This window comes from Colobus angolensis, unplaced genomic scaffold, assembly GCF_000951035.1.
Source record: "Colobus angolensis palliatus isolate OR3802 unplaced genomic scaffold, Cang.pa_1.0 Scaffold22, whole genome shotgun sequence".
Lineage (NCBI taxonomy): Eukaryota > Metazoa > Chordata > Mammalia > Primates > Cercopithecidae > Colobus > Colobus angolensis.
In genome coordinates this window covers 5372432-5383629 of record NW_012115377.1, presented here as the reverse complement: position 1 = coordinate 5383629, position 11198 = coordinate 5372432, and the positions used below count along the sequence as shown (strand labels likewise).

Below are 11198 nucleotides of genomic sequence, written 5' to 3'. Positions count from 1 at the left end.
TGGGCAACAAGAGCGAAACTCCGTCTAAAAAAAAAAAAATTAGCCAGGCGTGGTGGTGGGCGCCTGTAGTCCCAGCTACTCAGGAGGCTGAGGCAGGAGAGTCACTTGAACCCAGGAGGCGGCAGTTTCAGTGAGCCAAGATCACGCCACTGCACTCCAGCCTGGGTGACAGAGTAAGACTCTGTCTCAAAAAACAAAACAAAACAAATTAGCCAGGCATGGTCGTAGGTGCCTGTAGTTTCAGCTACTTGGGAGGCTGAGGCAGGAGAATCACTGGAACCCAGGAGACGGATGTTGCAGTGAGTTGAGGTCACACCACTGCACTCCAGCCTGGGCGACAGAGTGAAGCTCCGTTTCAAAAAAAACAACAAACAAGCAAATGTTTCCGCCTCTAGGAAGCTTTGCCTTGCCACTCCTGGCTCTGTCCTCCACCCCACCCCACACCGCCACCCAGCAGCTGGGATTCTGCCTCAGCTCTGTGGGGAACCGCACAAAGGACTCTTTCTGTCCCCTACTCACTGTCCTCCCTGCACTAGCCCCTCACAGACTCTGCGGTCCATCTGGTGGGGCCCTCTTACCTAAGCCCTCCATGGGCTCCCAATGGCCCCCAGTTCAAAGCCCAAACTCCCTCTCCTGACATAAGCAGTCCCTTCTTGATCTGACCACGCCCAGGCTTTCCTGTTCCTCCTTTCTAGGTGTGGTGTGCCTCCTGTTGGTCTCATCTTTATGCTTTTACCCCTGGAAGAGGCCCAGACACCACCTCCTCCAGGAAGCCTTCCCTGATCTCCCTGCACATTTGTCTATTGAGCACTTACCACATTAGTGCAGGCTCCCCCCTGCCTAGTGCCTGTCTCCTCTGCTCCACTGGAGACCCCCTCAGAGCCAGGCAAAGGGCAGAGTACCCCGCAATACCCCTGGAGGTGTGAGCAGAATGAACGCAACTGGGTCCTGTGCTTCCTGAAGCCCAGCGATATGATACACCTCTCTCTCCTTCAGGGGAGGCCCAAGTTGATTCACCCAGGTGGGAAATCATGCCCTGCCCCCAAACTGAATGCCCTTCTGTCCTCTCCCACCCCCATTCTATGAGACTGTGGGGAGCTCCTGAGGGCGAGGACAGCCCCGCCTTGCCTGAGCACGGTTTTTGGTCCCGGGGCTGGGCACCCACCGCTGCTTGCGATTCTCCTCCCAGCCCACAGGCCAGTCCGTGACTGTGTAAATACACTTTATTTTCCATCTTTCCCGCCTGGGCGACATGTGGAGTGAACAGGCAGTGTGCAAAATGGTGGTGGGCAGTGTGGGGGGCGTGTGGGAGAGCCCCGCGGGTGCCTGCCCCGTTCCCAGGCTTCGTAACACTGAAAAGTGGGCAGCTAGGAAGTGGGGACGGAGCATGGGTCCCCACCCCAGGAAGCGCCAGGGAGATTGCCTGTGACGCTACTCTACTGGAGGCTCCAGGAGCACCGAGGGGGGGCAGCCCCCAGGGTCATGAGGCCCAGGGGGGCCACGGGGAGAGAGGAAGGGGCCTGGGGGGCATCGTTGAATTTTGGCACCGTTCTCAGCACTGATTCAGCAGAGGCCACGGGACCACCAGGAGGAAGTGAGGGGAGGCCGCTGGCTAGGAAGCTCCTACGTGGGGGCCTGGCCCTGGCTGAGGGTGGGGCTGGGAACACAGGAAGAAAGGGAAGTAGATGGAAGCTGAGCCCCCCCCCCCAGAGATACCCCTCCATCACTGTCCAGGATAGGGGGTGCGAGTGTCTCCCAGAGGAAGATGTGGGGTGCTGGGGAGAGGGGTCTCTTCACTTCCTCGAAGCTGCTCTGGCCCCAGAGAAGCAGGGAGACTTCCCGCTTGCCACTCACTCCCCAGGTGGCCCTGCACACAGTATGGGGGACTTTGGTTTCTGCTGCAGGGGCCATGGTGCCTGCACCAGGCAGGAGAGGCCGGCCTGGCCATCTGTCCCCAGCGGCCCAACTCCCCTAGAGATAGTCAGGGGTTAGTCAAGGGTCACTTTGTCCGGAGGAGTGTTGTGGGGTGCTGATGTCCAGCCCAGAGCTGGTGCTCTCCTTCCTCAGGCCTCAGTTAGCTCCTGGCCGCTTCCCAGCAATGCCACCCCTTTCCCAGAAGGAATCGTGCTGGGAGGTGGGAGCTGTCTGCTCATTCAGTGCTGGGACCTCTAGGTCATCTGTCCCTTGCCCTCTGCCCTCCTGTTAAGAGAGCAGTCAGCCCCTCCAGGCACCCCGGAACGCCAGAGGGCCCGGAGGGGTACAGACCAAGATGGGTAAACACTGCTGGGGAGGGAGAACCTGCCCCGGGGTCCTGAGGAGCCCCAGGCCGGACCCTACCCTCTGCGCTGCCTCGCCGGGCCTCGCTTTAGGGGTGGCCGAGCCACAGAGGGCGCGGAGTTCGTCAAGTGCGGCAGGTGGAGAGCAGAACATGGGCTGCCCGGGAGGCCCCCGCGACTGCGGTCTCCTGAATCCGGGCGCGCGGGGCACGGCCTCAGTTGTCCAGGCCCTGGCTGTAGGGCGCGGCAAGCTCATCAGCGTCGCTGTCTGAGCTGCCCTCGCTGTCCTTGGCCGGCCGGTCCAGACGGCGGAAAAAGCGCGCATCGCGCGGGGACAGAGGATACAACGCGCCCTGCAGGGCAGCGCCCACGCCTACGCCGAGTAGCTCCTCGTCCGACGACGGCAGCGAGTCCTCGTCCAAGTGCCGCGCCAGGCTCAGCCCGTCGAAAGCCAGCGGGTCCTCGAAGGGCGGCGGGCCCTTCAGCAGCCGCACCTGGGGCGGGGGACCGGCGCTGCAGGCGTGGACCGGCCTTCTGCCCCGCCCTCCCAGCCGCATCCTCCGCAAGGCACCGGCGCTCGGCTCGTCCCAGGCCGACGACACCCAGGCCTGTCCCCGGCATCCCCGCGCCGGCTCACCTCGGCCTTCAGCTCCTCGATCTGGTCCTTGAGCTCGCGGATGTACTGCGATGAGTCCGAGTGGTTCAGCTGACCCTGGATTCGGCCCTCCTCCCTCTGCGGGGTGCGCCAGGTCACGCGGGGCCAGTGCCATGCTGGGCCTGGGGTCCAGCCCCGCTCCTGCCCCAGGCCCTGCCCCCGCCCCCGCCGCTCACCTGGATCTCCAGCTCAGCGATGCGCTGCCGCATCTCGGCCACCGCAGCCATGCTGTCCGCCTCCCGCAGTCGCACAGCCATCACCTCCTCCTTGCTCTGGGGTGGTGGGGGGGTTGGGGGCAAAAGGAGGGAGGGTCAGGGGACTGGACGCATCAGGGGGCGGGACCGCGGGCAGGGACGAATCAGGAGGCGGGGCGCGGACGGAGGCGGGTCAGAAGACAAGACCGCTGGCAGGGGTGGATCAGGAGGCAGGACGGAGGGCGGGGGCGGGTCAGGAGGCGGGGCGCCGAGGGTGGGGGCGGATCAGGAGGCGGGACCGCGGGCAGGGGAGATTGGGGGCGGGGCCTCATGTAGGCTGGCGTCCGGGGCCGGTGCCACGGGCCCAGAGGGGCCGCGGGGGTCTGCACCTTGCACTCGGCCTCGGCCTGCTTGCGGCGGCTTTCGCTGAGCTGCGTCTGCAGCCCCTTGTTCTGTGCCGCCAAGTACTGCAGCTTCTCCTGCAGCGACGCGCGCTCCGCCTCCACGCGGTTCAGAAGGTTGCGATGGATGTGGTCCTGGGGTAGGGAGGAAGGGAGGACGGAGGACGGCGGCGGTCAGGGCCTAACCCAGGGGCTGGCCACGGACACCACACCCCTCCCCCAACGGGCAGGCACCCCGAGTCCACCTGCGTCTCAAGTTCCACCACGCGCTGCCGCAGCTCGCGGCCCTCGGCCAGGGCCTGGGCCTCGCGCAGACGCACGCTCATCAGCTCGTCCTGCAGCTCGCCCACGACCAGCTTCCGTGGGGACTCCTTCCAGCGGCCGCCGCGGGCCAGATGGGCCTAGGGGGGTGAAGCCGAGAGGCGGGCGGTCAGCCTCCGCTCAAGAGCCCCGAGGGGACGGCCCTAGGGGGCGCTTTGCCCGCCGGCGCCCACCCGGCCCTCACCTGCCAGGTGTCCGAGAGCTCCTGCAGCTGCAGTTTCAGCTCTCGCGTCGAGGCCACCGCCTGGCCCTCCCGCACCTTGAGCGCCTTCAGCTCCTCCTGCAGCTGCGCCACGTTGTTCTCGTCGGGCAGCGAGCTGTTCCTCTGCGGGGAGAGAGGGATCAGGGCCTGGGGGAGCAGCGCAGCTGTCTGGCCCTTCCTGCAGGACAAATGCCCCAGCCACGTTTCCTCCTGAGCTCTGCCTTGGGCAGCTCAGATAGGGGAGGGCGACCCCCTGGACAAGGCCCACGGGAAGCAGACTCGCCTGTGGAACCCGGCTGGAGCTCCTCAGCTGTAAAATGGGTAACAGCACCTACTCTCACAGGGTGTCCTAGGGCAACCCCCAAAAACGCCGTCCTGCACACACTCAGACTCCCCGAGGTCTGAGATCCACCCGCTCAGGGGAATGCTCAGGTAGAGAACCAGCCCCAGCAGAAACACCCTGTCTGCCCTCTGGCCCCCAAGCCAGGCCACACCAGACCAGGCAGTCCCTCTCCCTGGGAACAGGCTGAGTGCCAGCCTAGGCCCTGTCCTGGCACCCCAGGGCGCAGTGATGGAGGATTGATGCTCCAGGACCCAAATCCAGCTTTCTAGATGAGGTCCGCACTGCCCCGTGTTTGGGTCTAGGGCTGGGACGGATCCAGCAGCATGTCCTGGAGGCACACTTCCCTGTGAAGTGGAGGGAGGCGGGAGCGGGGCCCAGTTCTTGGCTGGTGATGAGGGCCTGGAAGCAGATGGCCTCTCAGTCCTCCATTTGGGAGGACTCCCAAAATAGCGCAGGCTGGAGGGGTGGGGAGGCTCCTGCTGCATGTGTGAATGGGTCTCTGGGTGCTTTCCTTCCTCTGGGAGCTCCGTGGGAGAGTGGAGTCGATGCCAAGTCAGAGAGCAGTTGGGGAGGGACCCAGAAGGCCTGGGATGGTGTCTCCATGGGAATGTGCAGGGAGGGAGCCCCAATGGGCCTGGGCCTTCCTTTCTCTCCTTCCTGTCCCCCTCCCCCATCCCCCTCTCTCCCTCCCTCCTTCCTGGAACCCAGTACCTGGGGAAACACGCACAGGTGGGATGGGGGTATCCCGGAAGCTCATAGAAGCTGCCACGCTGCTGGAGTTTGCCTCATGCAGGAGGATGGGCATGCCCCACGTAGGGCTGTGCTGTGTGTGTGCATATGTATGGTTATGTGTGCATGGGGGTGGGGGATTCTGACCTGGGGTCACCCCCAAAGCTTACCCAGGACCCCTCCTATGCCCCAGGGTCCCCCCGACACCTGCCCGCCTGCCTCCTGTCGCACCTTTTCCATGTCAAGAACCTTGTCCTGCATCTCCCGAAGGGCCCCCAGTGTCTCCGTCTCCCGCAGCCTCGACTGTTCCAGCTCGGTCTCCAGGTGGGACACGAAGTCTTCTGTGAGGCGGGGGTTCTCCTGGGGGAGGCAGAGAGCTGTGTGGGGCCCCAGGCCATGGCTGGGGGATGGGCAGCCTCCATGCCTGCTGGCTTCTGCCTCCCTCCCCAGAGCCCTTCAGCAGGGAGAGGGGCCCAGGTTTGGGGCATCGTGGGCTGGACCCCCTGATGCTCAGAGCAGAGGGCCTAGAGGTCCTGGCACCCATGCAGCTGGCCCGGTCCAGCTTCCTTCCTGGAAAGGCTGCAGGAGGGGACATTCTGAAAGGGGACTTGCCTTGGCCTTCGGATGCCCCGAGGGACCCCAGTGACTGTGGTTTTCCAGGATCACTGGTGAGGGTGGGAGATGGGTTCTTGCTGGGTGGTCATCGTTCCAGCCACATGGTAGGTAAGGCCAGGGGTGGGGCCGAGGCCTGGGGCTGTGCACCTGTCTCCCCACCTTTCTCCTCTGCATCCCACCCTCCATTTCAAAACAGGGAAGGATGGGGAAAGAGTTTGTGGGTATTAACCTCTTGCTCCCCACCCTGGCTTCTCAGAAGTTCCCCAGTGGGGGGCCCCTGGAGTGATGGACACTGCCACCTGGACCTGAAAAAGGACACCTGGCCCCTGGGGTGGGAGCCAGGCTCCCTCTCACTGACCCTGTGGCCTGGTAGGGCAGTTCTCTGGGGGACTGCCTCAGCCCTCCCAGCCACCACCCTCTTCCTGTGGATCTCTGAGATCCATGTGTGACAGCGGCTCTGCCTCAGCCCAGATGGCCTCCAGGCCCCATGTGGGGACCCTGCCAGGCTGTGGCTCCTCTGGGCCACCTCATCTTGCCTGTAGTGGCCTCCCTTTGGGCCTGAGGACGTGGCCTTGGGCCTCCCCCATCACTGCATCCCCCCCAAGGCCAGAGCTCAGGAGTCTCTCTGACGAGCCTGAAAGGAAGCATCATGCGGGGTGGGTGGGATGAGCCCAGCCTCAGTTTCCCTAACGTCCATGTTGCCTCACAGCAAGGTGGGATGAGATTGCTCGCAGACTCTGAGGGCCAAAACACCAGCATCATACCGATGGGGTTCACGGGGACAAGTGAGAAACAGTGAAACTGCCCTTCCCCTCTGCAGGAGCAGGGGATCAGCTAGAATCCCCGGGCCAAGGCTTGAGCTGTGGTCTCTGGGCCTGGGGGTGGAGGGGGCACCTCTGTATTGGATGGCTCTTCTTTCTCAAGCACTCCATGGTTTCTCCAACCCACACCCCACTGCCAGGCCCTGCTGGGTCAGGCCAGGATGGCAGCGGGGCCTACAGCATCGCTCCCTGCCCTCTGGGGCATATGTCCCTGTGGCCTGCAGGGCTTAGGGCTGCAGCCACTGGTGGTCTTTGCAATCAGGAAGCCCGACTGCTAGGTGCAGCTGCAATTAAGTTTGTTTTTTTTTTTTTTTCTTTTTTTTGAGGTGGAGTCTTGCTCTGTCACCCAGGCTAGAGTGCAGTGGGTGACAGAGCCTACCTGCTGCTCCTGCAGCTGCCGGATGGTGCTCTGTGCCTTCTGGAGGTCCTCGGCGGCTGAGCTGCACTGCTGCCGCACCACCGCCAGCTCCCGCTTGATGACATAGTTCTCCTCTGCTTCCTGCGCCCGTGTCACTTGCCCCTGGGCACAGCAGGGATGGGGGCGGGGAGGGGGAGGCCGTGACCCTCGGCTCCCACCCAAGGCCCTGCCTCCCGCCACAGGGGGAGGCCCAGAGAGTGGAGGTGGGTGGAAGTGAGGTGGGGGGCCTCCCGTACTCAGAGCCTGGGATGGGCATCCCACTGGGCCTGGGGACGTGGGTGGGTGACAGGCAGGAATAGGACACCTGGAGGAGCCCGAGAGGAACAGAGCTAGCCCTGGGCTTGGAAAGCTCAATCTCCTTCCCTACGCTGGCTCTCAGTCTCTGCCCCAGTTGGGGTCCTTGTCCAGGGGCACAGTGAGGCCACCTGTGCCCATTCGTGCCAGACTCTGCCGGTGAGGGTGAGGATCTGGGGACAGCCAAGGCCCCAGCAGGACAGGGCTGGACTCCCAGGGGGCATCTTCTCCAGTCCTGGGCTCTGGGGCCTCCACCTGCCTGGGGCTAAGATCCCCTTTTTTTCCCCCACCTCATCTTCGTCCACTACCCAACTTGGGCCCCCCATTCCAGGCTCAAAGCCACCAGGTGGCGGGTGGCAGCTTCCAGATAAAGCCATTCAAGATGAGGTGGCAGCAGGAGCAGGTGAGCTAGAGAAGGTGGTAGCAGGCATTGCAGATAGGAGCAGAGAGCAGCAGTGTGAGGGCTGGGGCGTGTGTGTGCATGTGTGTGTGTGCGTGTGTTGTGTGTGTGTGTCTGTCTGCAGCACTGCACACACCAGGGCCTTATTTAAATGTGCTTTTAGGTTCCCCAGCCCTCCTGGGTCCCCACCCTGTGTCGCCTGGAGGAAGCTTTCTGTACATGCGTGTAGACATTCACACCCAAACGCACTCACACACAGCCCCTCCACACACACACTTCTCCCCACTTCACATGCCCCGCCCACCGGGAAGCCTCTGTGTCCCCCAGAAGCGGTCCCCAGCTGCCCCATGCATGGCGCCAGGCCTGCCCGCAGAATGGCAGGGAAGAGGCAGTTACTGGCTGTCGTGTTCAGGGTGCAGGGAGGGGGCCAGGAAGGAATCCGGAGAGGGGATAAAAAGCTACAGTACCTGGATTAACCTATCAGCCAGAGCAGCGCTCTCCTACCCGGCGAAGGGGATTCCCAGCGACAGGGGGAGGAGGCAGAGCGGAAGGCGCGGGGACAGGAGAGGGGAGACAGACAAGAACCACTTGTCACTAACGCAGTGGACTATCTCTAGAAGCGGGGGAGAGAGGAGGGAAGACCAGAGAACCAGCAGGAGAGGACCCGGAGGAAGAACAAAGCTAGAGCCAGTTCCGCCCTGGAGAGGGATTCGGTGTGAGTGGCGAGGTCGGGGGTGCCCGCGGCTGCGGGGGAGGCCGCAGGGCTGGGAGACCCACTGTCTCACTCTCCAGGGCCAGCCGGGCTGCGGCTGGCTGGAAAACTGTGGGCGGGGAGGGGAGGAGGGAATTTCGGCTTCCTGCAGACCTCCCGGATAGTGGGAGAGGAGTGGGGTGCGTTTTCATTTTAAGGCAGAACAAGGCTTTGGGGTGAGGGCAGTCAAATACGGTTGCTGACCCACTTCCTGTGGCCAGTGGAGGGTCAAGTAAGGACGAATGAGGAGCAGGAAGTGGGGGCTTCCGGGGCTGGGGCTCAGTGAGCCCCCGATTCCACCCCCATAACATGTTGGGGAGCAGAATCCGGGCTGTGGCTCCCCACAATGGCGCCACGCTTCGCCTCCACTGGGTTTCCTTTCCTTTCTTTTGAGGGCGAGACTTCCAAATTACAGGGTGCGGTGCCTTATGGCCCAGTTACGGGGCTCATCCACCAAAGCGGCAGTTCTCCCTCCTCCTCACCCCTCCCCGTCCGCGCAGCCGGGGAGGGTGCGGAACACAAATGTATTCCCGTGGCTGCAGGCCACTGGCTTGTAACTCGCCCCTACTCCAGGATTAATCACAATACGAGTCGCCCCCAGTTCTACGGCACTCCAGATCGGGTTCAGGTCGGGTCCTGGGGCAGGAGGGTAGGGCTGCTTAGTCCTCCAGAGAGGAAAAGCCTTGGAGGGGTCGGTCCCAGGTTAGCGGCCACGCCCCGCATGGTGGACAACGCCCCATGGCGACCAGGTCCCCACGGTGGCCACACCCCTCACCTTCTCCAGGGTTTCAATCCGCTGTTTCAGGAGCCGGTTCTCCGTCCGAAGCCTCTATGGGGGTGGGGGGAGATCATGTCATAGGCCACCCCCCATGCCTGTCTACACACACCCCTCATTCACCCACCGCGGGGGTCAGTCCCCTTAGGGCCAGGCTACTTTTCCGGGCAGGGCGCAGCCAGCATCTGACGTTCTGGGTCAGCGATTTCAGAAAACAGGGCCAATTCCTGTCCAGATTGGTTTTATTACAAATAAATAAATAAATAAATAAAGTTTTAAAAGAAACCTGGGTTCAGTAAAAATAACGTGAGTCCCTTCGTGGCCATGTGTGTGTCTGGGGGCCAGGCAGTACCCACAGCCACTCAGAAGACTCCATCCCACACGTGGGTCAGTCTGCCTAGGGCTGTGGGGGAATCAGTGGGGGAAGCGGCTGTGGAGCAGTCCCCACCCACCCCTCGCTGCTTTGCCTCAAGCACCCGGGTTCAATTCCCGGGGCAGGCTCCTCTTTGAGTCTGGGTCCAGCGTGCTGATCACATATCCTTCCTCGACAGCTACATTCCTGTGACCTGCCGGGAGCAACCTGTCCCCAGTGGTTTTCGCTGTTCCCTGGCTGGGGTTTTGACGACGTTTCCCTTGCTCTTGCCTTCTATTCTGTGCTGATGGATTTTGGCTAGATATTTGCAGTTTTAGGCCAGGTGCAGTGGCTCACACCTGTAATCGCAGCACTTTGGGAGGCTGAGGCAGGCAGATCACCTGAGGTCAGGAGTTCGAGACCAGCCTCTACTAAAAACACAAAAATTAGCCAGGAGTGGTGGCGCATGCCTGTAATTCCAGCTACTGGGGAGGCTGAGGCAAGAGAATCACTTGAACTTGGGAGGTGGGGGTTGCAGTAAGCTGAGATCACATCACTGCACTGCAGCCTGGGTGACAGAGCAAGACTCCATCTCCAGAAAAAAAAAAAAAAGAAAAAGAAAAAGATATTTGCATTTTAGGTTCCCCAGGTCCCTTTGGGGAGCAGGTGAGGTTTGCAAACGAGCTGAATCTCAACTGTACCTGCGCCCCCTTGCTTGATACGAAGGTGGTACAGAAATTGTTTGGATTGGCAGGTGAGTGAGGGTCCTGCCACACTGCAGGTCACACAGAATATTTCCTGGGTTTCTTCTGGGGAGAAAAGGTGATGGAAACACCGAGAACATTCATTCCCAGGAAGCAAATGCAGATAGAACCGCAGACTTGACAGTCAGTGATGCATGTCATGTGGGGAAACTGAATGAGAGTGGGGCAGGGCATTGCTCTAGTTCCTCAGTTCGGCTGGGTCAGAGCTATTTCAGGCACAGGTCTCTGGTCTTCATAGCAATCTGGAGCCCTGATCCCTGGCCCCTGGGTTTCCCTGTCATCTCTCTGGCTTCAACCCATTATAGCACCAAGCACAGCCATCCTTGCAGGAGCTGGGCATGCCTTTTGTATTTATTTCTATAGTTTTGTGAGACGGGGTATTGTTATGTTGCCCAGACTGGTCTCCAACTCCTGGCCTCAAGCCACCCTCCCACCTTGGCCTCTCAAAATGTTGGGATTACAGGTGTGAGCCACCGTGCCTGCTGGAGCTGGATTTCAATCCTTGTCCGTGGGACTCCAGTGTTAGCCACTGTGTGGCTCTGCCCCTGAAGAGCGTGGAGCCAGGCTGTGTTGGGTTTGTGCGTGTCCATTCCTATCACTGGGGCTTCCTCAGTCTCAGCTGTGACTTTGGCACACAGCAGGTGCTCAATAAATGGTTTTTTTTCTTTCTTTCTTTTTTTTTTTGAGATGGAGTCTTGCTCTGTCGCTCAGGCTGGAGTGCAGTGGCGCAATCTAGGCTCACTGCAACCTCCACCTCCCAGGTTCACACCATTCTCCTGCCTCAGCCTCCCGAGTAGCCAGGATTACAGGTGTGAGCCACCACGCCCGGCTAATTTTTGTATTTTTTTTTTTTTTTTGAGACGGAGTCTTACTCTGTCGCCCAGGCT

General features: G+C 61.4%; 1 protein-coding gene across 2 annotated transcripts in view; it reads right to left on the bottom strand.

The window, feature by feature from the left end:
• Window positions 1–1205: 1205 nt before the first annotated feature.
• The window catches only part of EVI5L (ecotropic viral integration site 5-like), an 18137-nt gene continuing 8144 nt past the window's right edge, over window positions 1206–11198 (bottom strand). Inside the window, exons 10-19 of one of the 2 annotated variants that reach the window (XM_011943588.1) lie at window positions 9196–9249; window positions 8137–8169; window positions 6937–7077; window positions 5353–5481; window positions 4032–4172; window positions 3772–3927; window positions 3515–3661; window positions 3108–3203; window positions 2914–3009; window positions 1206–2770 (exon numbers count right to left, since the gene is read on the bottom strand). In XM_011943588.1, coding sequence (XP_011798978.1) covers window positions 2492–2770; window positions 2914–3009; window positions 3108–3203; window positions 3515–3661; window positions 3772–3927; window positions 4032–4172; window positions 5353–5481; window positions 6937–7077; window positions 8137–8169; window positions 9196–9249 — 1272 coding nt within the window. In that variant the 3' untranslated portion in view covers window positions 1206–2491. The remainder of the gene's footprint in view (window positions 2771–2913; window positions 3010–3107; window positions 3204–3514; window positions 3662–3771; window positions 3928–4031; window positions 4173–5352; window positions 5482–6936; window positions 7078–8136; window positions 8170–9195; window positions 9250–11198) is intronic. The other variant, XM_011943589.1, reaches the window with a different exon arrangement.